The sequence below is a fragment of the Molothrus aeneus genome, chromosome 26 (genome assembly GCF_037042795.1).
Source record: "Molothrus aeneus isolate 106 chromosome 26, BPBGC_Maene_1.0, whole genome shotgun sequence".
NCBI classification, from domain to species: domain Eukaryota; kingdom Metazoa; phylum Chordata; class Aves; order Passeriformes; family Icteridae; genus Molothrus; species Molothrus aeneus.
Window position 1 is genome coordinate 3,509,108 of NC_089671.1, and position 27,689 is coordinate 3,536,796.

The 27,689-nt window shown below is 45.8% G+C and overlaps 1 protein-coding gene across 1 annotated transcript in view; it reads left to right on the top strand.

The window, feature by feature from the left end:
* Positions 1-6,539: 6,539 nt before the first annotated feature.
* Positions 6,540-27,689, top strand: part of CACNG4 (calcium voltage-gated channel auxiliary subunit gamma 4) — a 46,735-nt gene continuing 25,585 nt past the window's right edge. Inside the window, exon 1 of the mRNA XM_066565877.1 lies at positions 6,540-6,836. Within this exon, the coding sequence (XP_066421974.1) occupies positions 6,614-6,836 (223 nt within the window). The 5' untranslated portion in view covers positions 6,540-6,613. The remainder of the gene's footprint in view (positions 6,837-27,689) is intronic.

A 27,689-nucleotide genomic window follows, 5' to 3' on the forward strand; every position in this document is an offset into this window, starting at 1 on the left:
AAGCCATGAATTGGGATTGGGTTTAAAGCTCTGTTCTTCCTCTTGGCAAAACTTCCCCTTGAGTTCCTCTGTTTCTCACCTCCCACCTCCCCTCACTGGCTGTTTTCTCTATCTGGAAAAATAATTGCATTGAAAGTGGAGAAGAGCATGGAATGAGAAATGCTTTTCAGGGACAGGCTTAAAGCCTCCCTGTATAGGTAAGCTCAGTCCAGCTAGGAGCCTCCCAGCAAAGCCCTGGCTCCCTGGTTCAACATCCATCTCCTAAGGGTGATTCTATGGAAAAACAGCTTTTCAGATCCTTGTTACAAACGTCTGACCAAGAGCAGGTTTCTGATAACTCGTGCTCAGAGGCTGCAGTTCCAGATGATCCAAAAGGATTTCCTGGTCTTGTGTAGAATAAAAAAGTCAGAGCACAAGGAAGAGTAGATAAACCCACTTGTGGCTGCTTGTTCCATCCCTGACCTCTCAGAAGTAATAACTAGCTGTAATTTCACCTTCCAATTTCATTTTTTAGCAGGCTGAGTGTTTATAAAACTTTTCCAAGGGAGCTGCTGGAGTGTGCTCCTGAAAAACCATTTCTCTGGTGAATAATCGGCTGAAATTCTAATGAGAAAATCCTTTCAGTGGCCAACAGCCTTCCTACTCAAATGCTGCATTATCAGCTCCAAATTATTCAGACAGATCTGAGGAATTTACTTTAGGCAGCTTAGGAGATAAATTCAGTGCAGCAAGTTATCATGATTGATTTAAGTATTTAAGACTTATCCTAAAAACCTGTTTCGCTCAATCTTCCTCCTAACACGCTTCCATTGAAGCCCTTTTTTTCAGGTTTAAAAGCAACCTGAGTGCAGCAATTTCCCTTTCACTGGCCAGGGTGATTCTCCTGCCCCTTCTGGGGCTGTGGGTGATGCAGTGCTCCAGAGGCAATGAGCTCTCCATCAGATTGTCTCATTTTTTACCCTCCTGTGGCTCCAGCCACGCTGCTGCACCTTCCCCCTTGGGTCTGACAGGGAGCATTTGCTCCAAAGAGGAGCATATATATTTATTTTCTAGATATATTTATTTTCTAAAAATAAACATATTTATTTTCTAAAGGCCATTAAAGAGACTAATGTTGCTTTGGTTGTGGGGACATGAGGAGCTGATGCCCAGGAGTGCTGGCAGGATGAACACAGGCATTGTGGGCTCAGGGAGAGCCCTTGGAAATGTTCATCAGTGGGACATCCCACTCCCTTTCCATTGGGAATAGGACATCCCATCCCCTACCCCACCTCCCAGCCTGGCTCTGGCAGTTCATGTAGGGTTGTGTGGAGTAGCTCTGGATGTGTTTGTACAGCACAAACAGGTACAGAATTATTTCTTAGAAGTGGCTTATAATGGGTGGAATGGAAGAATCTCACAGAATTTTTCCCTTTCTCCACTCTCCCCATCACTGTACTGTATCCCTAAGGAGAATTTGTATTTCCCTCTGGATGTTGCCCTGAGAATGAACACAGCTCATTCCAGCAGTGCCTTGTCTGGGTGAACCCTCACTCAGCACATCTGTTTCTCCAGCACTGAAAAGATTGTGATTTTTTTCACTGGCCTCTTAGCAGGTTTCTTGTGCTAGAAACTCCCACAACCTCTCATCAGGACATTCCTCTCCAAAGCTTTTGAAGAATGATGAAAATCAAGACTCCTATTAACCACTTGCTCTTTCTCCCATTCTCTTTTTGACACTTTAAACTCACAAATAACCCCTGCTCATGGATTTAACTCCTTCTCCAGGCAATTTTTAATGTGCCATTTGGCACTGCAATGAATTTCCCCATGCTTAGGACAGGAACTAGAGGTAAGACTTGAGACATGGAATTGCATGGCAGGCAACAGGCACAGTGAACTTTAGGTCTGTGAGATGTGTGCAATATTAGTTCATTCTGCAGCTGGATGTGAATGCTATTGATATTAAATATCTTACCAGGAGGGCTGAGTGTTTGAAGGACAAGCATTCATAATTTGCTTCGACATTTGACATGATCAAGCCAGTAAAGGAATAATATTCCATTTCTCCGTTGTCAAAAAGATAATGAGTTTCATAACTATTGGTATTTTGGGAAAAATAGAGCCTATGTAGTGTAAAATGTGTGAGAGCTGCTATATATTCTTCTAGAAATTGCGTGTATCATGTTCTTTTGTTGGCCCTATTCAAACACAGCATGCCTATCCTTTTTAATTTTCTGGTTTGCTGTGCAATTCTCTAACAAAAAACATTTCTTTTTTTTAATGAAAAAAGTTTTCTTCAGATTATTTATAGAAAGAGCAGTGCTGTCATCGAGTCTGCCTCATCATATCATTCTTGGGTATCAATTTCTAGGCTCGGATGACAAACCATAGCAGCTTCTTTTCCAATAGCAGCATCTGGCTTCCTGGCAAACTCAAAAAGCAGTTATCTGGAAAGCTTCAGAGTTGCTTCTGAGCACATTTTATTTATTAGAAAGCAGTTGTGTTGCTTTGCTTCCCATGACTAAGCCAAGGAATATTTAATATATTAAAAGGAATAATAGAATCTAGGCCAAGCTGTTGTCCCTAAATTGTCAAGGAATGACAATATTTTTCCTTTAAGATGACCATTTGTTCAGCTCTGAAGGACAATCTGAAACTCCTTGCCCTCACTTCAGATGCTCTTTGAAAGGACTAAAAAAGAAATCCAGCCTTATAATGGCTCAAATTAAACTCAAGTTCACCCTTTCCTAGAGTGAGCACTCTGAAATGTGTTGGTGACTTGTCTGCCAAGAAAAAAGGCCCTCTGCACAGAGTGGGGTCCTCAGAGGTGAAAGGCATAATGTCCTTGCAATTTATGATGAATTATGATAAAAGGAATAGCTGGGTTTGGGGTCCACTAAATATGATTGAATCCAACCTTTGTTTCACTGCAGAATGCATGAGATTGACCATTTGGATCCAGCTCTGCAAAGACCCCCTAAGGCAGTTCAGTAGATATCACAGTAATCTGCAACATCTGATCCAAAGTGCATGAAAATAATAGTTCCAGGAACAATTTTAGTAGTTCTCCTTCTTACACATGCCTGTGACCCACTGACACCCTCTGCCACATCCCAGGGTCTCCCAAGGTCCCGTGCTCAGGCTGGAGATGTGAGGCTCTGCTGCTGAGCTGGTGGTTTAATCAAATCCCACTACTGCCCTGGGGATAAAAGGAGATTATCCAACACTGTACAAAATGGATGAAACATCCAGTTCTCCATACACGGCATAATCTGGAGAAGGTTATTAAAGATTTTTTTCCCCCAATATCAGCATCAAATTAGATAGGAAAGACACCAAGACCTGCAGAAGATGACAATAACCAATTATATAGATGTCCTTAATGTCTTAGGACATTCCTAGATGCTAAAATTCATTCTCACATGCACAGAGCGAAAAGCTGAGAAAGAACAATGGAGGATGAAATATCTGTTCCAGGCTTTGATGATGGTTAGACTGTATCTACATCAAAAGCCCTATTTAATTGAAGTGATTATTTTCATTCTGAGAAAGAACTCTCTCAAGTTCTCCAATTTCCAAAAGTTTCTTTCAGTGAAATGCTAGTGTTATTTTTCTAGATGATAGATTTAAAAAAAAAACTAACAAAGCCTAATCTGTTAAACTCAATATGTTTGACACTTAGCAGCAGTAATGCTAAATGGTAACATCTTGCAGTTTTCTTCTGATATCAGTGGTGTCTCTGGGGCAGGATTTTATTAGTGACAGCTCTCACTGAATTCAGTTAAAGCCAAAGTTTTGTCTCCAAAGTAACTGTTATTCAGTTCAGAAATAAAATGATCAGGCACAAGATTTCATTTAAAGCTTTGAACATCAACGTCAAGGAATCAAAACAATTCTGTTTCAAGATTCTGTTTCTCCAGGGTAAAAATTATTTCTGGGTTTGGACTCTTGTCCTTGCATGTTGTCGTGCTGAATTACAGGGAGACGCTGTGGGGCTTTCTCTTCTCATTGTCCTGAGCTTCTGCCTCTGGTCTGAGCTTGGAACAATTGGATCTTAATTCTGATTGAGGACAGAGGAGGCTACTGCAGTGCAAAACACCCTGCCAAGGCTCTCTGCTGCTACATTCAATGGCAGTTTTCTGAGGCTGTATCATAAGCAAAGCCTGCAAATCAAAGGTGGCACGGTGGGCAACCTGTGCTGCATGCAGAGGGTCAGAGAGATTTTGTGTTTAAGAAAAGACTACACGCTTCTCTGCTGTTGAAGAGCGTAAGCACTTTTGCCTTCCTTCCACCACGAATGGAGATTATTCAATGGTTGGATTTAATGAATTCAAAATCCTTAGAAAATCACTAGAGCCAGACATCAATGTAAAATACTCCACCAGCTTTCTGTAGTGGAATATAATATTAGCTCTCCCACAATCTACTTCATGCATTTCAAAAGAATAGAGAACATTTTTAAACTAAAGAAGATAGCTTGGGCAGAAAATGATTGCCTGCCTTGGATGCTGCTCTGTAACCCTTCAGGAGCCCGAGTTATTTCTCTCAGGGCAGGAGAAACAGAAACAGATGTCTTCTTTGCAAAAATGGGAGGGGGAAGAAGAGGAGCAAGATATTTTATTAATAAATGCTGTTAATGTGCTGTTACCTTGCCCAGTCAATAGAAGCATTGCTGCAGGGCTGGTGGCCCTGAGCCTGTGGAAACCCTGGTGCTGTGTGTCCCCTTTCTGCTGGTGGAGGCTGCTGAGAGCCCACCAGAACAGCCACCACCCTCCCCGTGTCCTGTGGCATGTCTGGACTGGGAATGCTCAGGGAGGACATTTCAGTGCCACCCCTGCTCTGGGTACAGCCCACCCCCTCCCTCTGCTCCAGCCATAAGCCTCTCTCCCAGCTATACTGTAATACAAATAAATAATATTAATTAAGGCTCAATAGGTTTAAAAAGCTATGGAAATAGCTTCTCTGCTGCTGTTTCAGTATCTCATTTCCCCACTCTGTCCAAACCCCCAAAGCCCAGAGGTACAAACATATATTTCAAATGAGAAGTTTGTTGAACCTCATTAAACTTAAATGCTCGATCCAGTTTTTCAGAACGAGGTTTCACTCTGTTTTTGAGTTTACCTGATTTCATTCTTCCACCCCTAATGGAGACATTCATTTAGAAGGTGATTTTTTGCAAAGGCACTGATACACCTACAAACCACAACTGAAAAGAAAAGCCTAATTTACATTTTAAAACCAAGCATCTGACTTTGGAGCTGTTCTATGTTTATGGGCTTCATGTCTGAGCAATTCGACGAGGTCTCTGCAAAATAAAGACCAGCTTTTAATTTGTATTTGCTTTTTGTTCTCCCAGGTTTTTTTTTTTTTTTAATTGAAATGGACGAGCAGCTGAAAAGCCTCTCTGCGTTGGTATGCTGAGCACTGGAGTCACACAAGCACCTGCAGCCATCCACGCACTGCTCGGCAAGAGCACTGTATTTCTCGAGGTTTGTAGCTCTTGTCCTCCCACTCCCTAATTCATATACATAAAACTGGTGTGCTGCCACGTTCCCTCCCCACAAATGCATTAGCTGATCAGGAAGCCTTCCCATTCATCTGGCTTGTCACTTGCATGAGGTGGAGGCAGGACCGACTTGTCAGCTCGCGGTGATGAGAGTGAGGGGTGGAAGACAGGATAGCATGACAAAAATGGTGTAGATATTTCTCCCCTTGGTTTTCCATGGGAAAATATTTTCAGGTGCTGGATTGTCTCCACACCCTTCCAAACAGGAGCAAACCAGCAACCCAAACACTTGCCTACAACCTCCTCGGGTAATTAATTGCAGAGTGAGGCTGCAGGAGGAAATCATGGCTAAACCCCCTTGATAGCTCTGCTGTAGTTCCCTGGCAATGTGGGCATCTTCTTGGAATTACAACACCTCATCCCCACTGTGTTTGGCACCGTTTCCACGGTGATTTCCAGGGCAGCCCATGCAGCAGAAGGAAAGTGTTCAGAACCCACCCAAGAAAGAGCAGTGAAGGTGCAGATCTTTGCACCTCTAGAGTGGGCAAGACCTCCCTGCTCTCCAGACAGACCCTGGCACGCTGTAGGGTGGAAAGCCAACCTGGTTCCCACGCACACCTGTGAATTTCACAGAATGACAGAATGGTTTGTGTTGGAAGGGACCTTAAAGCCCATATCGTTCCATTAGCCCAGGTAGCTCCAAGCCCCGTCCAACCGGCCTCGAGCACTTCCCGGGATGGAACCCGTCAGACGCGGCAGAGCCCGCTCAGACCGAAGGACCGGAGCGATGCTCGGCGGGCGCGCACCGGGGGCCGGGGCCGGGCTCTCCCCGGCGGGGCGGCGTCACGTCGGGGGTCGGGAGGCTCCGTGCCTCCGGTGCCCGCGGCCGGGCCGCCCCTCCCTGCCTGCCTCCCTCCCTCCCTCCCTCCGCCGTGGCCGGTGCCTGCGCGGCCGGGGCGGTGCGCGGGGGCGCGGCCGGCGGCGGAGCCCGGCCCCGCGGCGGCGGCAGCGGCTCCCCCCGCCCGGCCCGCCCCCCGCCCCGTGACTCGGAGCCTCCCGCGGGCGCGGCGGCTGCCGGGCGGTGTCGTGCGGCCCCCCGCGCCCGTGCGGGGACTATGAAGCACCATGGTGTGGTGTGACCGTGGCGTCCAGATGCTGCTGACCACGGTGGGCGCCTTCGCAGCCTTCAGCCTCATGGCCATCGCCATCGGCACCGACTACTGGCTCTACTCCAGCGCCCACATCTGCAACGGCACCAACATCACGACGGACGAGGCGCAGGGGCCGCCGCGGCGGGCGCGGGGCGATCTCACGCACTCGGGGCTCTGGAGGATCTGCTGCCTCGAAGGTACCGGGGCCGCGCCGGGGAGGGGGCGAGCAACTTCCCCGGGGGGACCCGGCTGCGCTCCCGGAGCCGCCGGGCAGCGCCCGGGCAGAGCCCGGCAGGAGCTGGAGCCGGAGCCGCCGGGCTGAGCCCCGCCGGAGCCGGGGCCGGAGCCGCGCCGCTGCCTCGGACACGGCCGAGGAGGAGGATGGCGTTACCGTGGCAACCGGCATCTCCGACATTGCCATGGGAACCGGCGGCGGGATGCGGAGCGCTGCCCAGGGGAGCGCTGCCCAGGGGGGCGACCTCGCTCCGCGACCATCGCCGGGGCTTCGGGGATTTGGGGGGCTCCTGGCGGGGTCGGGGCTTTGGGTGCTTTGGGGCGCACCTGAGCCCTGCAGGCTTCGGGGCTGGGTCCCCCTCTGCCCCCTCCCCCTGGACTTTGGCTTTAGGAGCTTTGGAGCTCAACCACAGCTCTCGGGCAGGACAGCGGGAACTCCAGTTCCTCCCAGTCTGCCCTCAGACAGACACACCGGGAGCTCGGGTGGAGGGGGTGTTGCCACCGCTCAGGTGCTTCACTCGGGGTTCCTCGATAGAGCCCCAGGGTCAGGCTGAAGGGAGGGAACAATAAAAAGATGGGCGCTGTAGGGCTGAGCTGGGCAGCAGGACCCCGCTCCCCGCAGAGGCCGAACATGTGGCTCCCGCTCTGAAAATGGAGTTGTGGAGAAGGCGCGGCGGTAACTGCGGGGACAAAGAAGCACATGGCTGTTGCGAGCATTTGGCAGAGCAGGTCACAAAGCCCAGCTGGGAAAGCACATCTGGCAGCCGAGAGCGAGGGGCTCCGGCCGTGGGCGAGCGGCACATCCCCGGGAAAGGAGGGACAAGCGCTGGTGGCCACGGCGGCTCTGAAGCCCCTCGCCTGCTGGTCCATCCTCTCTGAGAACGGCCGGCAGAGCCTCCGTGCTGCTGGAGGAGCGTGTGGGGAAAGGGGAGGGCAGAGGGGCGCTGGTGACTTGGCCGAGCTGCGCTGTCACTCGGGGATGGGGGCAGCGGAGCCCTGCTCCCCACGGGGATGCTCCTGGCGGGCGGGATGCAGCGCACCTCGTTCCATCAGCGCGGCTCAGCACACGGCAACTTCGCAAACCCGGCTTTGTGCTTTATTCCGACTGACAGACGGCTCAGCCCAGACGAGCCCAGCTCCGGTTCAGAGTCGCAGCTGTGTTTAGATGGTTTTTTTTTCTCTCCCCAGAACAGACTGTGGCGTGGTAGAAAACACCTCATTCTCACGTCTGTTCTCATCTTCTCCTCTAGCTAATGATTTAAGGCTACAGTGTAACATGATTTTTCTCTTAAAATACCAGATTTGCTACCTAGTAATAGTAGGCATACATAGAAGAGCTGTAGGAAAAGGAAATATTTTTAGATGCTAAAGAGAGAAAGAATTATTGAAATGTGAAGGTTTATGGGTAATAGCAATGCTTGGCTTTATGACTCTTAAAGGAAATCTAACACTCAGCATGGGCTTTTATGGCACCTGGAAAATGAGGGCTTGCATCTGAGAGCTCCTGAGTTTGCTTGAGAGATGCTGAGCATCCTCCACTTGAACTGAATCTTGTGATCTTCACTGAGCTTGTTCCAAGTGTCTTCAGCCTCCGTTTTTCATGGAAAATAAGTTTGTATCTTGCAGGAGTTGCTGAGCTTGTTCAGCCAGGCTGGACCTGTCACCTCTGGGAAAAATCCCTGGGCTTCCCAATGTCAGGATTTCTGTGTGGCCTCCCAGTAACACCGCTCACAGAAGTGAAGTGCAGCTTTGACTGAAACTGGTGGAATTTCTGCCTTGGTTTCACCTGGGCTTAAGTCAGAACTTTGTTCAGGAGAGCAGCAGTCAGGGGAGCTGTGGGGATCGGGCAGCACCAGGGCCAAGCTCCAGCCTGGCTGCATCACTGGGCAGCAGTGGTGCCCTCCTGGCATCACCAGGGGATTCTGAACAGTTGCACCCAGGAGCTGTGTGCCAGTGAAGCTCAAACCCCCATCAGTTTGGGGGATAAAAAGGCGTTTCATGGGACACATCAATCCGACAGCAAGGGAGCTGTTCTGCTCAAAATTCAAATGCTCATAATCAAATTATAAAGTTACAATTTTTAAAGTTGTCAAATATGTGCTAAGAATGCCCAATTTGAGAAAGCTGTCATCTGTTCACAGAGCTGAGGAGCAAAGACTACATTCTCTCCTCCTTTTTCAGTATGTTCTGTTTTGTAAGATAAAATCTATAGATACAGTAAATTATTCATGTTTTAAACCATGCCATGGGACTTGGATTTCAACATGGAACCATTCCTTTGTTTTATAAAATAATAAAACCATTTCTAGAAACTGATTTAAAACAACACTCCCTTGACCATTTCAGAGCCTCGCTCATTTGAAGTGGCTGAGTCTTTTAGTAATCTAAAGGTAATATTGCAATTCTGAGGAGATACATAGCAGGAAAACAGCTTCAGTTACGGATTTTTATATGTGTTTAAATGGTCTGGTTTCAAACCTATTTTTAGAAATCTTCTGGTGTTTTGGAGAAATAATTGTTAAAACCTCTTAAATTTATTTTAATGGTCTTTATTGCCATTTCACTCTTGTGTCAAAAAGACAAATCTGAGACACAAATGTGCAGAAGCTGAAAATGCCTTTAACAGCCTCTGAAATTGCTTTTGACATACATAAAGCATTTTGCTGAGCAAATTTCAGGTCAATTGAAATTTCCCAGTAAAATGTATCTCAGCTCTATCAATTAACCTGTGTGCTGGATTACGAACAATCACCTGTTCTGTAGCCCAAGCCCCAAGATTTCAAACAAAATTGCTAAAAGAGGATGTAAAAGGATAACCTTATAATTCAATTATCAGGTGCTCCTCAATGTTTTCCTGTTTTTTTCTTTGAAACAATATTTTACAACAAATTGGCGTCGTAATTGGAGTGCTACAGCTTAGGGATCAAGCATATTATCTTTGTTTGGAGCTGCAGGGATGAAATCGTGTTTCAGCACTAGTAGTTGATACTACTATGGAGCTTAGTCACTCAAGAGGCAGCATTAATGATCCATCACTCAAACTCTTGCCTGTCTAATCCCAATTTTGTTGCTTTACCGTGTTTGTCAAAGGTGGAGGTAGGAGTTCATTGAGTGGATTTTAAATAATTGTGCCATTTCTGCGTGGATTTTTGAGAGTTTTATCCAAGGTAGTTGCCTTCGGTGGGAAAGTGAAATAATTCCTGGTGTGGATGTGAGGAGCAGAAGTGGCTGAGCCTCTGAGGATGGCCCAGGGCTCCCTGGCAAAGCTGGGGTTTGGTTTTCTGGGCCCAAGACAGTCACAAAAGCTGCAGCCTCAGCAGCTGAAGTTAAAATGTCACCAGAGCAGGGAGTTTCTGATGGACCCCCCATGCAGCCAATCAACCTGAGACCTGCACCCCAGCCCACAGATTCACAAGAAGAGCAAACCAGCCCCATTTGGGGTGCCTGCTGTTCTCTCCCACATCCACACCAGGAATTATTTCACTTTCTGGGTGCAGAGCAGGGTCTGGCAAACCCAGCAGATGCTGTGTCCTGTGAGTGACCATTCTGGAGTCAGCCTAAGCCCAGAAAGGGAGATTAAACCACTCTGACTTCCCAGCAGCCCCTGTTCCTATGGGAAATGTGCTGCACAGCTTCCTAAGCCTCGCACGGTCTTGCTCACGAGGAGGATCTGATTAAAATATTTGCCTAGGAAAAAACAATGTTAAAAACACCACTTTATCCACTGAAACTGCTTATCTTGGTGAACAATCGTGCTGAAGTTAATAGGACAGCTCACAATAGAGCGCTCTGCAGGCTCTGTGACATCAAGATAGGAAATCAAGTAATGTACTTGTAATTTAAATTTATTCAAAGAGTATTTTATTAAACACTTCAGCACATGAATCTCTTTGAACCCATTGTGTCTACTGCTTTTAGTATTCCCTGTTTGCCATTTACTTTTCAAGTAGTGCAATTGGCTATTTAATTCACGTGGGCCCACGTGTCCTTCCTGGAACATTTATAATGGGGAGGAAGGATAGAGTAAATCATTTATGGTTTTGAAAACTTGCACAAATGCACATTTGCACAATTATTTGCAAGTCTTCCAGCTTGGATGAATGCACACAAACACGGGAACTGCGGCATCCGCGTGCGCCGCTTCCATGGATACTCCTGAAAACAAAATAAAAATGCTTATACCAATGTTTGAGGCAAGCAAATAAAGGCAGGCTGCTGTCCATCAATGCTGCAAATTCATGGCTCATCCGAAAAGAATGAATATTCCTTAGTATTCTCCAAGCACAGCTATGAAGCTCCAGCACCACCACTGTTTGTAATAAACTGAGTACAATGCAGACTTTTTATTCCAGTGCTGTGGCCAAAGTGTTATTTGGTGTGGAGCAAATGTTAAATCCCTCCAAGATCAGACATGACCTGCCTTGGAGGTTGTGTCCACAGGCACATTAAGAGGTGGTTGCTCTTGTCTCTGTGCAGGCACATGAGCCTGTGCTCACACTGTGAAAGAAAAGTGGTCGCAAATGGAGAATACCCAAGTGGGTGTCTCTGCCCTGAAAAACTTATTTGTGATGCTGTAGTCTGTTTCTAGGACAATATATACATATTATTGCACTCCTGAAGAGTGAGCTTTCGCCCATGAACCTTTCAACACACACATAAACCCATCAGTGAAGGATTCTGCTGAGATGCAGACCATGTTTGCATTCTTTCATTCCATACATCCTGCTCATCGTCTCCGTTGCCTTGGTAAAACACACGCTCTTGAGAAGGTCCATGTGCTTTATTCACTGTTTTTAAGAGCAATTCTTAGTATCCAGTGTCAGCTTTGCTACCCTTGCTGAAGCAGAGCAGTTTTGCTGGCAACTGATGGAGTGATTTTTTTTTTAACACCCATTTTAGGTTAATTTTTATTTAATTTTTCTTCAGGAGCATTCAATTTGTTAGAGTTTCTGTATTTGGAGCTGCCTTTATGGACACATAGTTCAATTCCTTTGAAATATTGTCCATTGTATAAAATACTTAAAAATACTGAGAAATTTTGTGCTGGAGGATCTGCCAGCAGAAGATGGGTTAAGGTATTATCTATTCTCAAATTAAAAAAAAAGCATGTGTCTCCTCAATGCACTTCTTTGAACATTTATACAGAGGCTCTCAAATGATCTTATTGATGTCACAAAACATCCATTCTTCCCTGCCCTATGAAACAAGGATCTGAAGCTAATTGACTGAATATATGTCACTTTAATGAATTAATTTGCTTTCTTGAACTTGATCTACTCTATAGCCAGTAGGGAGCTATCAGGCTACACGAAGGTTTTGGTTTTTCCTCCGTGGCTCTCAGCATGTCAGATATCCCAGTGCAAAACTTAGATCCCAAAGACTCTGTGTGCATTAGTGATGCTCCCCCAAGGCTGCAAACCAATGAAAGCACATTTATAATCCAGCTGTAAAGCTCTTTTCTGCTGTGCAGGATGCAATGTGGAGGATATTAAATCTCACCTGGGTTCCAGGATTGTTCTGGGGAGGTTTCAGAAATGTTTTGTGAAGAGTCAAGGAGGCGTAGGGTTGTACAAACAGGATCCTCGTGGCTGTGTTGTGCTGCAGTTACTGTTTTATTCTGTATATAGTTACACTGCATGTTCTGAGGACTTGACAGATGGCATTTGTGGTAGGATCTGTCAGAGCCATAGTAACTCATTTTGGGGTTTGTGGGGACCTTTGCAATGATGTAATGCAGTCTTTCGGCTTTGTCCAGCAGCTGTTACCTTTATGGGCTTTTATTGCTCTTTTTAGATAGTTCCAGGGCTTGCCCTTCCTTCTGGAAGCTCTATTGACCCTCACCAGTGTAAACTGGTAAAACAAGTCAATACAAAAATGTATTTTTTTGCTCCTATGAAATTTCAGCACAGTGATTATTCCTCCAGTACACCCTGTCCCATTTTCTGGGTCACACAGTGTCACCTCTGCTCAGGCTGTGCTGTCCCACCTGTAGCTTCAGTCAGTCTTGCCAGGTACAAAACACCTCATAAAAAACTCAGGGGAAGGGGAGTGTACCTGATGTCTCCATCCTGTAGTCTTGTGTATTTTTGCAGAAACAGAGCAAAAAGAGAACAAATATTAGGAAGAGAAGCGAGTGCTTTTATCTCATCTCTAATTCCTTTGAGGAGGTAGGAGTACTTAGATACTGAGTGTAATCTGAAGTCTGTTATTAACACCTCTCAGCTCCCAGATATTTAGTTGGTGTCTCTGTGGTTTATGTGCTAAAGAGCAGCAATTTCTGCAGAATTTCTGTATCCCCAAACTGAAAATGGAGAGGAAGGAGGAGGAGGATGATGATAATGGGCTTGTGACTCTGGGCTTTGGTAGATTTCCTGCTTGATCTGGGGCCAGTTGCTTTATCTTCCTGCCCCTGACTAGGAGGGATAACTGTGCTTCCTTTCCACCCACTTCCCTCTCATTCTAATAATAAAATGGAAAGGAAGATGTGGAGAAACTGGGACACGGCGAGAGGGCTGCCCAGCTCAGGAACACGGCTTGCACTGGGCTTGAAGTGTTCTGCTTGCAATTTATGTTTTATACATGCAATATTTGGTGTTTAAGCATGTCTTCCTTGAGGGACAGGATTCAGTCTGATTCTCCTCCTACATAAAGTTAACTGCTTTCTAGGAAGGCAGTGGAGTTATGCCAATATGAAGCCAATATAAGAGAAGGGATCTCAGATTTGTCCCTTCAATTGGACCTTTTCCTGCTGGTCCTTCTTTTCTGAGCCAAAACTCATCTCAAGAAATAAATCAAACTATCAAACTGAAAAACTGGTCCTGCTTCCAAACATTACTTGGTGCTTATCTTCATTTTAGATTTCTGTTTACTGGTATTTATTATGTCTCAGACTTATGGTTCAGCATCCAAATTCTTCCCACCAGATGGCAAGGCAGGATGTACAGGAGTAGTAAAATAAACAGGATAAATGCACAACTGCCCATATGTCTGAGAGGCTGATACACATTTATGACTTCAGAACAAAAGGGTGTTTGCAGCAGACAGCACCAGTGCTGGGCAGGACTTCATGGTTTTTTCTGCCTTGTTCTGAAGCCTCTCACTTTTCCAGTGGGTTTTGATCAGTTAAATTGCAAGATATTTTGTCCGCCCTCTTCTACTCCCAGACAGTTCTTTCCCTTAGTTATTTGTGCCCACTCCCAAAGTACATCAGCTCATTTTATCTTCAACATTTTAACACAGAAGGTGGCTCTGTCCTGGGCTTCAGCTCATATTTTTTCTTTCTGTGTGGTTGTGACTCTTTTGAGGGGCACACAGAGGTGCTGGGGACCACAGCAACATTTGAGGCTTTCTCTATATTGAGATTTATCATAATATTAATGACAAGCAGCCTCTCTACTATCTCAAAATAGCAAGGCTCCGGGCAAGCTGCCTGCAGGATGGATAGCCCAGCCTAGACAGACTTTGCTAGATTTCCCTTCAGATCTGGGGGCATTTTTGCCAGTTGTTGCACGCTGGGAGTCAAATGCAGTGGAAGCATTGGAGCAGTTCTTGATTTAGCCTGGCAGATAGTCCAGCCCCTCTTTCCCCTCCTTCCCATGGCATCCTGTCATCTCAACATCTTTGTTCTCTTCCTCTTTTTTCCTCCCCTTGCCAAAATGTTGTAACCTTCCTTCTGCTGAAGCAATACCTTTGAAATTAGCTCTTTGATGACAGTGCATGAATCCTTCTCTAGAAAATAAGTAGATACTGCCCTAGGTAGAAAATAAAGATTTTTTCATTTATCTTCTTAACTCTTGACCATCTCTGTGCCATCCTGCCAATGAAAAATGTGTAATCACCTACTTGTCCAAAGGTATAGTCTGGGTTCTCTTTTTCTTTACCTGTTTTACTTATTTCCCAGGGTTTATCCAGGCTCCTACCTACTTAACAAATTCTTGTAAATTCCTGTAAATTCCTGTAAATTCCTGTAAATTCTTCTTCAATAGAATTGAGTCATTTCTTGTCAACTGTAATCCATGAAGGAATGATAGATTATAAACACACAGTCATGGTATGAAGAGATGGGTGAAGGGAGAGCACGTTATGGAATTACAGTATTTCCTGTACCAATTGCCAAGCCCTGATACAAATTAACCTCTTTTATTGTTCTTTTTCAAGCATTCCACCTTTTAATTGCTGTTTTGGAATTGTGCCACTTAGTTGTGCCCTTTGAATGTTTCTCACTTAGCCAGTCCTGTTAGCTTGATAATGCCAAATGTTTCTGAGATATTCAGAAGCACTGAACATCCCCTGCTTGAGTGGGAGAGGGACCCAGCTCAGGCAGGAATTAGCACCCTTGTTTAGCTGCCAGGGTTTTTTTTTTTTTCAGATTAAGTTAATAACCATTTTTAAGTCGCTGCCAATTCTCTACTGGGGTTTCAGATCAGTTGTCTCCCATTTATACTTTTTAAATGATGCAGTTTTGTGTGGAATATGGATGACTGGATGTTTTCTCCTGTCCAAATATATAGCATTCAATAACACTGGGGTTGTTATTGTCTTCCTTGCATCCCAGAGGCACAGTTTATCTCTTGGTGCTGCAAGGCATTAAAAAGGAACCATGGCATGTCGCAATTATGACTTGAAATAGGATCTTGCCAGAGGAACATTGCCTAAATGTAATCAAATCTAAACTGTAACTTATAGCAAATACCTATCAGGGCTGTGCACACCTATCTCACTGCTCACTGGCTATCAGTGATAGCTGATAGCAAGGCATTGGATGATTGTGTTGGGAGAATTGTCGGGCTGTTGGGGTTTTTTAGAGCTCAGCTCCCAGCATTCAGCTGCCTGCAAGCAAATGAAATAATGAACTCTCAATGCTGGAAGACCTTGTGACTATTTAGGCTGAGCTTTCAAAGGTACCCAGATATGAAAGTTTGTGATACTCCTCCGTGCATGACTCACTAATGGCAGTAGTGGGCTTTAATCATCTTTGTCCAGTGGATATTCTAAATTCAAGTAAGCCACAGCAATGCTCCTTTACATAATGCATATATTTTAATGCAAAATTCGCCAGACTTGGTTTCTTTGTGTGTTGGATTGGTTTTAGCCAGATGATGAAACAGCAAGTTGCATTGTCACATCACATTTTCATCCACGGGGATTGTGAACAGGGTTGAATCCCTCAAATTCACTGAACAGAGCCCTGTTACTGGAGCCAGTGAAGCCAATAGCCCAAAATGGATTGTTAAACTCCAGATATGGCTCTGCTGAGTGTGGAAAGGTGATTTGCAGGCAGCTGTGAACTCCCAAAACTTCAGGAATTTCATTTCCACTGCAGAGGGAGAGCCCCAGACTCTGCTTCCTCCCAGATTTAACATCCCCTGTTCCCATTTGCCACCTGAGGTACACCTGACTGAAGGCAGGTTATTCTGTTCAGATGGAGCTCAGGGCTATTTCAACTGGGTTTTATTAGGGGAGCTGTTGGAAAATGCCAGTATCAAGCAGAGCTTTCCTAAACATGATAAAACATCAATTATTAAATCTGGGAGCTCAGTAACAGTTGGGAATTGTTTCTTACAACCGAGTTGCTAACCCAAACCAGTTGGGTCCTTACCCTCATCCTTCTGCCAGCCAGCAGGGGCTCAGTTATTTGCCATGACAGGGATTTGGGGGTCACCAGAGTGCTCTTTGCAGACAGACTGACCCCTTCCAAATGGAGCAGTAGGACACAGCCAGCCCCAGTCCAAAAGCCCCTCTGCATACGCTGAACCCAAGCCAATGAATGTAGCAAGGGGCTGAGTTTCTTGGCTCGTGCTTGGAGCTGCTTGGATGTTCCCACCCTGTGTTTGGATCAGAGCTGGTCCACATCCCCCAGCTCTGCCCACTGTGAAAACACATTTCTGTCTGTCAATAAAAGATGCTCCAAGACAGGCAGCAGACTCTCCAAAGGGTGAGGCTTCCGACCTCTATCCAAGCTTGCATTGCACTGAGAGTCAGCCAAATTTCATTTTTTTAAGTTACTTGGGTTTTTCAAAAGATATTTATCCAAGACTATGCCAATACCTGCTGACTGTGAGGTTAAACACCCTGTGGTTGCTCCAGAGGATGGGAAGCTTTTCTCCTTTGCTCTGCATGTTTTGCTGTGCTCTTGTCCTTGCCTTTAGCACTGACAAACGCAGACGGTTCCGAGGTGCTTTGGGATCCTTAAAGATGCAGGACCTGAAATAAACCATGTAGCATTTAGGAATGATGTTCACAGCACCACTTCTAGTTACAGCCCTTCGAACAATTCATTTGCAGTGTCCCGCTATGGTTGTGCTTATTAAAACAGAATCCTCTTTAGTTTGGTAGCAAATTAAGAGGGGAAAAGCACAGCTATCCTGTTCCATCCATGCCTTTGAAAGAGGTTTACCTTCATAATTTGCTTTCTAGGGATATTTCCCTTGTTTTCACTTGTGCTCCTGCTCTGAGTTTTTAATGACTTACTTGATGTCTCTTGGTAGCCATTTCCCAGTGACCTTTTTGCTCATTTTATTTTAATTTCTGTGTATAAATGGTAGCGTTCTAGCTGGAGACATTCTTTGGGCACAGCACAAAAACCCCATAGGGAAGGAAAAACAGGCCAGAAATTTTCCACCTGAATTTTAAGCATTAACCCTGGGCTTTGGCCACACAAAGAGCCAGCACGCTCAGCTCACACGCCAGAGCTGGACCCTGGTCCAGGATCAGGGCCAGACCTGGGCAGCAGGACCTCAGCAGCAGCATCTCCAGGCATCAGCACTGGATGCAGCTACTCCCACAGGTTATCCCATTTTCTGGCATGACTGCTGTGCCCCGGGAGGGCTGGGCAAGTGCTTGCAGCTGGCCAGAATATGGGTACACAGCTCCTAATGCTGATTTTATAGCATTAATGTGCACCTGTTTTGGTGGCCAACTGGCACTGTGCTCAGCCTAAAATGTCTGTGTAAGCTCTGTATTAAAAGAGGCATCAGAATTAGCGTGTATCAAACATGTCATTAGACACGTGCCTGGTAGACATAATGCAGGATAATGAATATGATCACAAGAATAAATTAATAACCGAAAATATTTTTTATACGTGTGCACACTTTAAACAGGGTAGGAACTAAGTGACACTTGTGTCACCAGTTTATAATTAAAATGCAGTGCTTGAATGGAAATGTAAGCTTCAATTAGCCAGCACGACCCTGCTTCCGGCTTTACTTCCCACTGAAAAGCAACGATAACAAGCTCACATTTATTATCAGAGTTTTTCCTGGAGCTGTGCACTGAAACATGCTCACATCTGAGCCCTTTCACTGAAGACATTTTTTCGCTTCAGCAGTTTGGCATGCCATACAAAGGCTCTCTGATTTTTAGTGATGTTCACCTCCTCTTACATAAAAATGTTTTCTGTGCATATTATTTGGTTTTAGTTAAAGTCCAGGTGCACGGGTTACTGAAGAACCAAAGGGATGGCTCATCACAGAGCACAATGGGTAATTATTGCTGGGCTTCACTGTATTGCACAGACAAATCCTTTCTTGGAGCTCAGCATTGTGGCTGTGAGAAAGAAAATACCTATGATGCAGTCCATAGTCCTACAAGGGTAAGAATAGATCCTGTGGGAGATGCTTTGCCCATTTCATTTTTAACTCTCTCGAGGGACAGAGCTTCACAGTTTTGTTTAGAGACACTATTTTGCATTTTAATTTCACCAGTGGGAAGTTAATACATATATAAATTATGAGGTCTCATGTGTTCCCATTTCATCCCAAGAGGATGTTAGGCTTTTTGTAAAATGGCTAAATAATTCTCTGGGTTCTGCCCCCCATTAAAACCAAGATTTATCTTGATTTATGATCCAAATTTTGCTGCTGCCTTGCCTGAGGATTGAGCTTAATTTCTGCAAGAGAGGGCAGAGTCCTTGGCTATGCAGGCAGGAAGAAAACTCATTTGTCTCCTGCCCAACCCCACACTTTGGGTACCTGACTCAGTACTCCATGTGGGGGACAGAGCCATCCACAGGAGATCCAGATCCTTGAGGTGCTTTTTGGGAGATCCTGATATCTTCCCTATCCCCTCAAAATAGGAACCTTTTAGTCTAGGACTTGCTCAGCCTTGTGTCCATGCAGGAGGTACTTTTTGGGCATTTTAACAAGGCTGCAGGAACCTGGGTCCCAAATAACCAGGACAGGGAATGGCCACCTCAGCCAGGGCTTAGGAGAGCTGGTAAAAAGCACACAAACCCCAACAGCCCCAAAATGTCAGGACTGAGCAGCTGAGCCTCAGAAAGTGTATTTAAGGAATATGTCCTCTCTGACAGAGATGGACCAAATGTCCACACAAATATCTTTTGCAATGCCCCCTCCAATATTTTAAGCAATTTCTACAGGCAGAATTCTTGTGATATAGGAGTGGATGTCAAGCCAGGATATCTCAACTCAGAATAGATGTGTGCTCTTAGCTTTGGGTCAGGCGGTGACGTGTGGTGGAGTTAGAGCCTCCAGGAACTCTTCAAGTTGTAAAACCTACAAAGCTCCTGGTTTTTCACTGGTGCTGTTCACATGGGACAGAGTGACCTCTCCAGAAAGCCCTTCCAACAGCAGCCGCAGTCTCTCTCAATAGCATTTAATAACTACCCATGGAGAAAATTACACTCTATTTAAAAGGCCAGAAAAATCATCTTCAGTTTAACTCTGCTGACTTTGGTAGAATTACAGCAGAAAGGAGTTCTCTCTGATTTCCTTTCCCATACTAATGTTCAGTAGCTGGGCATAAAAAGCCTTGCCAAGGCAGATTAAACAAGTCCAAATGGTGAAATATTCTTTTAATTTTCTTTCACACACGTTATTTTAGGTGTAGCTTGGAACTCTGCCCTTACGAGAGGCATCCCTTTAAATATTTATACAGCATCAATATGTAGCCACCTTCATACGTTTTTAATGATATGTTCCTTTCTAAATTAACCATTAGGTAACCCCGTCCTGTGGTGTTCTGTATTTTGCTCTGCATTTACCCTGCCCCTGGATTTTTATTTTGTATTTCTCCGTGGAACAATGAAGATGTCAAGGCAGTGCAGATTCCAGGGGCACCGTGGAAATGAAATTCTTGGAGCACCACTGCTGTTGCCATGTGGACACTCACTCAATAGCAACTCTGTGCTGCCCTGCAAGCCAAGGGGATGCAGCCCCAGCCCCACTGCTGGGCCCTGGCAGTTCAGTGCCAGAACAATTCCTCGCTCCTGGAAATGTAACTTCCAGGATCAGGGGAAAAAAAATATTGAAGCAAACCCAAGCAAAGGAGGGACAGGAAGAGATACCTCCATTTTGAAGTTCTTCTTGAGAACCAGTAGGTTTCTGGATCTTCCAGAGTTTTTTTCTTTTTTATTTTTTCTTCTTAGTTGTGTTATTGAGATGCTACAACATGCCAAGGTGAAAAGGACCAACACCACCAACTGAGTCAAAGATTTTTTCTCATGATCTCTTTGCTCAGCCCCTATCCAGCCTAAAAACCCACAGATGAGTAAAAGTGTTGGTACAAGCCATGGGTTTTTATAACTCTGGGAGTTTTGAGTCCTCTTTAATTATACCACATTATCATAGCAAAGCACTTTCTGCAAAAGCTGCTCATGGCTTGTTTCCCCTCCCTCCCGAGGGGACCACAGGAGATGGCTGCACCACGAGATTACTGCTGCAGAACCAAACCCTTAGCAAAGCCTCAGCAGACAGACAGAAACTCAGCACACCTCTCTCAGCTTTGGAACAGAGATTATTCATTCTGCTGACCAAAAATAAGGGGACATCAGAGTTTATCCCATGCCCTGTTATACTGAAAATATTCCCACATGCTTCTTCACAAAGAAGAGTAGAGCTGGAATCCACCCTCTCCTCCTCTGAAGGGGCCTTGCCCTGTACTTGTTTTGCAAGTAAGAGCTTCAGTTAAGTCAGCAGAGATTTTGTCTGAGGATAATGGGCTGAAGGAAGCACTGAAATGCAATTTCCCTGAGTTGCAGGGTACTGAAGGCAGAGGTTGAGTCACCAGCAGAGCCCTCCCAGCCGGAGCGGCTCTGCGGACGCGGCCTGGTCCCAGGCAGGATGGCACCATCTCCTCCACTGCAGACAAGGCACCTGCAAAAGGCACAGGGGTGCTTTTCTGTCCTTCCTCCAGTGAAGCAAATCTGGTAGGGTTTGGCTGCAGCAGTGCCTTGGTTTCTGGGTTTTTAAATGTACTGGTGAAGGGATATTGTTTGCTCCAAACAAAAGCTGCCTGGGCTTGGCATTCCTGACAGGAGCCTGAGGAAAAGAAGCCAAGGCAGCAGCTGAAATCCAGCAAACTGCTCCCTTCCACCACGGGAGAGGCAAGGTATGGCCAAGCTGAACTTGTGCTGTTATTTGAGGCTTTTCTTGGGGTTGCAGAGGCAAATTTTTGGTGTGTGTTTGCTGCAAATATGTTTAAATTCTCTCTGTTTTGGAGGCAAGTAGTCAATGCATCTGAAGTGCATACTTGACATATGTTTCTTTTCACATGCTGTCCTCCATTCATTTCATGCAGCAGATGCTCAGTTTACCACTTTAAATGTATTCTTATTTACTAGAAATTATTTTAGAAAATAGCTGTTTGGAACTAAACATTTCCAGCCCTTCTTTTGGGTGCAGGATGCTCCTTTCTGCAGCTGTCCTGGGTGGCTGCATGCAGATGTTGACAGGTTAATTTGCATTTGAAGAGCTGGGTGCAGTGAGCTAAGCAAGGGTTTTTCTTCCCTGCCTCTGAAGGCAGTCACTTCACACTCCTTGCCAAATTTAGCCCCGATGCTACTCTTCTTAATTAACTAGAGCAACATCCAAGCTGAGTTTGGCCCATTGTTAGCCAGCCATTTATTACAGGGTTGAATTAAACCCCTTGGCCGTGTAGGAGAAAGGCTGTTATTCTGAAAATTGATTGTACTAAAGTGAAACACAAGGACAGCCCTAATTCACAGCAAGGTGGTAGGTACAAGCTGGTTTATCTGATTTCCTCTACCCTGTCACCAGAAAATGCAAGTCCAACCTGGTTTTCCTGCCTGCTGCACACTGCTGAGGTCAGAAATAGTTTAGTCAAAAAGGAGTCCTGATGTTAAGAAGAATGTGCAGCTCTCACTGCTCAATCCCCCTTCCCTGAGAGAATTCTTTTTCTTCTCGTTGTGGGTTTCTTTTTTCCCTTTAGAATAAGTTCATATCAAGACTGTGAGCACAAAGACCCAGATTTAGACTTCAGTCCCTTCCATTGCTATAGGAAAAGGCAGAAGTCCTGATGCACAGCCCTGCTGTCAGCCTCTAGGAGCTGTTGCTGCTGGTCTTTCATGTGCCTGATCCATCCACACTGGCTCAAAGCAGAGACCAAAAGCTCCCATGCTGCAGCAGGGAGAAGAGCTGGCATTCAAAGAGTTGGAGCCCTGTCACCACCAAGTCCCCCTTTGCTTCCTCTTTGGTTTCTTTTCTTCCCTTTAGATGTTACAGAACAGCCAAGGAAAGCTACATCCTGTGGGTATTAGAGCACTGAGCTGGACCTTCAGAGACATGGGAAGACATAATTAATGTTTTTCTGGCGTTTTTTTTTACCTTCTTTTCACCACACTTCTGTTCTCCCCTGCCTTGTCCCTGCCATGATCTGCCATGGGCAGATTCTGGTGTCACTTCTTCCCCCCAAAATCTGGATTTCAGCTCAGTTTGCTGTGCATCCCCCTGGCCAAAGGGATCATGGGGATAAAGTCACCCATCTGAGGGACAAAGTTACCCTTCTGAATTTATCAGTTTTGATGTTTATTTGCAGGGATTAAATGAACACTCGTAACATGTTGGATTCAGCCTGCATCCCTGGCAAAATTCTTCCTGGTCACCATCAAATGCAAACTAATTCATCACCCCAACTGTGCATGAGTGAGGTACTGGCACAGGGCACTGCCTCAAAGGGAAATGTTTGCTCCAGTCCATCATTTGCATCACACATGAAGCTTTTCTTGGAGATATCTTTGGGTTTTCTACGTAAGAACTCCAGGGGAGGGGCTGGGAATGGAGAATGTTGCTGTTAGACAGGAATGATTCAGGTACCCATGGCGACATGAGATCACTCTGCATTGTCACCAGCACAAGGAGATTACCTTATACAAGAATAACTAAGAATAGAATTTTTGACCTTCCATCTTGCCTTATCTGTAAACATTAGATCTGCAGAACAGTGCAGCCCTGCTTGTCAACAAGGAGAAATAAAAGAAAAATAAAACTAATTTAAAACCCCACTGTGGCAGTGAAATAAATCCATACATTTATCATTTCAAAGGTTCCCATCACTCCTGCCTCTTTTCCTGCAAACTTTAAATGATTACATATTTTTTATGTGTTATATTTACTCTCCTAAGGATACAACACACTTTACAGAACCCTCATATGGATAGAAAGCATTTTCCTTTTGCACTGTTGCTTATACTTAACACACACAAACCTGCACCTTGAGCTTTCCAAAACCTGGTTCATACCATAAATAAATTAATGGCAGAGGCAGAAATTTAAGTCCTTAAAAGTTGAATGTTTATGACTCGAACTTTCCTTTTAAGGACTATCATGGATCTCAGTGATTGGTGCAAGACTTTATCTGGTCCAGTAAAAGGGGCAGATTCTTCACAGCACTTGCACCTGCCCCTGCTCCTGCCAGCACTAAAATTGGAGTTATTTGAATGAAAAAAAATCCTTAAAGTGAAGAAATGCAGGATGAGGTTCTAAGTTTACCATAACAGCTGGAAAGAACCTTGTAAAATGAAATTCAGCATCTGCTTCTGTAGATGTCTCAGGTTTAAAGTTTCTGAGGCAGAGGGTGATTTTTAAGCAGAATCTTAACTTGCACATACATGAATTATTTCTAGTGACTGGCTCAAAAATATCAATTTGAGCCTGTGCAATGTGTTCACACAGGGCTGGGGTGTGGCCAGGCCTGGGGACACAGAACTTTCTGCACACACCTGGATCATGTACCCCACCTTGTGCCCCCATGGGCTGGGGACATGCTCTGAGTGTCCCTTGTCCCTTCCTGGGCATGGCTCCTCAGGGAACAGCCAGAGTTTGGGGTGCAGACATCTTGCTGAGCTCTGAGCCAGAGTTTGGAGTCATTGGAGGCCAAAGGCAAAGTGCTGTCCCCTGGGAGCAGGGGCTCATCAGGCTGTGTGACTCAGAGGTGCAGCTGTCACAGCCTCCCTGGCTCCTCCTGTGATGGGAACAGCTCAGACACCGTGCTGGGGCTGGGCTTCAAGTCACCATCCAAGCCATGGAGATCAGGCTCCTCCTTTGCTTCGTGGGGAAAAAGGATTTTGTCTTTCTCTGAGAAGAAATAGGAGGCTGTGGGAAAGGTGTGGGGAAAGCAGCTCCCAGATTCTCACTCATGAGAACACTGTTAGAAAAAAAAAATTCAAGATAAAACACATTAAAGCACAAGGGGATGGCTCTATCCCTGCTGGAGCCCATGTGAACCCTGGGTTCACCCAGCATTTGCAGGTTAGCAGGACATGTCTGCTGGGATTGTGGGGAGCTGCTGCAGAAAAGCACTGATGTCTCTTGAGGGCACTGCCCTCCTGCTCCAGACCCTGCAGGAGTGGGTCTGCAGAGCAGTTTAGGTGATGCTGTGCCTAAAAAATCAAAGCTCAGCCTACAAACCAACCCCAGCACCCTGGATAACAAATGACACCTGTGACCATGTTCACAGGGGTCTGAGGATGAGGGAAGAGACGAGGATCTGACTCCACATTTCAGAAGGCTTGATTTATTATTTTATGATATATATTATATTAAAGCTATACTAAAAGAATAGAAGAAAGGATTTCATCAGCAGGCTAGCTAAGAATAGAAAAAGAAAGGATGATAACAAAGGCTTGTGTCTCTGACAGAGAGTCTGAGCCAGCTGACTGTGATTGGCCATTAATTAGAAACAACCACATGAGACCAATCCCAGATGCACCTGTTGCATTCCACAGCAGCAGATAATCAATATTTACATTTTGTTCCTGAGGCCTCTCAGCTTCTCAGGAGGACAAATCCTAAGGAAAGGATTTTTCAGAAATGTCTGTGCAGACACCAAAGAGCAGAGTCAGGAGCTGGACCCTCATGGTGAGCAGGCTGACATCAGACCTTCCCTTTCCAACCCACAGGGTGTTTTGGGGCTGTGCCCTTCCCCAGGGATGGACATCCCATGTCAGAGCCTGGAGTCAGCAGTGCAGGAGAGCCCTGCCCTGCCCTGCCCTGGCAGCAGCACCAGAGCTCACTGATGCAGCAGATCCTCACTCCCCAGCTGGTATTTGCTGGCCATAACCTGGTGATTCCAGTCTGTAGAGCAGAAGTAATCCACAGTCACTGGGCAAACTTTGTCCAGAGCTTATTTGGGAGAGAAAGCCCTGCTGCATGCTGCTGGGTGCAGGAGAGCTGCTGGAGCTGGGTGATGCTTCATGACTGAGTATTTTTAGAGCCATCCTATAGTGCAGGATTTTAACTTCCATTTCACAGCCCTTGAAGCCTGGCAAACTTTCATTAACATTTGATGCCTTGAAGTCATGCAAGGTCTGGGGGGAAAGGGAGGGGAAGGAGGGAAAAGGAGTACACCTTTTTGGAGCAAAGTTGCTGGGAAGCTTAGAAAAAGCCTCCAGTCCCTCCTTTTTGTACCAGGTGGTTTTAAAGGGCCCCAACCACTCAGAAAACAAAGCTGGCGTTCCAAACCATGGCTGGGTGGAAGAGTTTTAATTAACATGTGAAACACCTGGAGTCTCTCAGACCCCTGGGGACTTGAACCCCACGTCCCTGAAAGGATCATGCCTCTCTTCTTTGCCCATTATCAGGCAACTTTGGTCATACAGGGCTGTTTGACCCATAAATCCCCAAATTATTTATAAGCCATCAGGCATCCATCCTCGAGCAGAGAACATGAGCCATGGAGAAGTCAAAGGATTTGCTCCCAGTTCCCTCACTGCCATTTCTGCTCAGCACAAAGTAAGGCTTTTTTTGCCCAAAGTTATAACCAATGAAAACAGTGCTTCCCTGGCTACAAGGCAGACTTTCAACTGGAAAATAAGTTAACAGAAACTCTATTTTCCCCCCTCTAAATATTCCCACATGCACACACACACAGAGCATCTCTTCACGCACACAACTGAGATTTTTCATAGGCTGAGGGAGTAGGAAGAAGAGACGTATTTTTGTCTCCTTGGCAAAAATATATTGGCAGCATCTCAGTGAGTTGTAAAGATTGAGTAAGTACCAGAGCATGGCCCCGTGAAGCAGGTTTTGGAAAGCTGCCCCTTGGCTGCCTCTGCCTGTCTGCCAGGGCCTGGCAGGGTCACTGCCCTGGGGACACTCAGCCCCAGGGGCCCCAAACAGCCCAGCCAGGCTCCTGAGAGGAAGAGGAGGTTGCACTCGGTGGAAATGAGGAGCTGTCAGCTCTGCACCACGCCAGAGGCGGTATCTGAATGGGAGAGGAGCTGGAAATCCCCCCTGGGCATGGCAGCGTTCCCTGAGCTGCTGCGTGGCTCCTGATGTGGCCCTGGCAGGAGGTGTCACCAAGGGTGACAGACTGGCCCTGCCCTGCTTTCTAAACTCAGGGGGAAATCAGGCCCCCAGTGTAGGAGCATCGGGGGGGACGGACATGGTCGGGACAGACGGACACGAGAGATCTCTGCAGCCAGGTGGTGGAACTTGGGGTTTATTGCAAAGGGCCAAGTGCAGGGCCCTGCTGGGAGCTGCCAGCACAGCTCAGAGCAGGCCTGAGAGAAGAGAGGGGCAGAGAGGATGAGAGGGTGAGAGGGTAAGGGAGTAAAAAAGGTAAGAGAGTAAAAGGGGTAAGAGAGCAAAAGCGTAAGAGAGCGAGGTTCCTGTTACAATACAATAAATCTTCTTCTGTGTTGAATATTCCAATTCTCACTAACCAATCTAGTCCAAGACACAAATCCTACAGCATTTCCATACAGCCTGTAAAAATCATTCCATTAACACACTGTGTTACATTTTAAACCCTAAAAACTCCTCTTTGGACCCCTTCTGCCAAGCTGTAGGGTCTGCTCTGACCCTTGGGCCCGTCTGCAAGCAGAGGGTGTTGTTCCATCAAAAGAGGATTTCCTTCAGCCGGCCACACCATTGTTTTCCTGTTGTTCAGTAACTGAGGGATCTCAAAGCTTGCTTTCATTTCAATCTTGCTTATAGTTTTTATATTCTCAAAATCTTTTGCCAGGCAATCATACTGATAAGGCTTTCCTGTTTCATCTTCCCCAACAGCCCAGGATGTTGTTATCCAAGGGCAGGGAAGCACAAAGGGCTGAGGGGGAAGGAGTCAGTGGCACAACAGACACCACACCAGGCACGGGGCATCTGCCCTTTGCCCAGTCTTCCCAGAAAAAGGAAAATGTTTTGGTTTTCTCCTCTCAGCTCTAAACATTCCTGGCTTCTTCCAAGCCATCCCAGGACAGCAGAAGGCAGTGAGCATTTCTGGTTACAATGGCAGATGTGCATGATGATGGTAAGGGCTGGGACTCTCACATGCATTATTAAAAGCAAATTCTGGGATTCTAAATTGGATTGCTCAAAGCTCCCATCACCACTGTCCTTCCCCAGTGCAGGTAGAGACATTTCATAGTAAAAACACAATCCTGAAATACTGAAAGTAAACTCAGAAATCTCGACCATAAAATATTTATGAGTCTGTGCTTTGGTGCATTGTAATTTTGCATGATATGTTTTGCTTTTCAAGACTGACTAGATTAAGTCTCTTCTGATTCATTAAACACATTTTCCCAAATGCTGTTTCTACAAATATTGTTGGGTCAT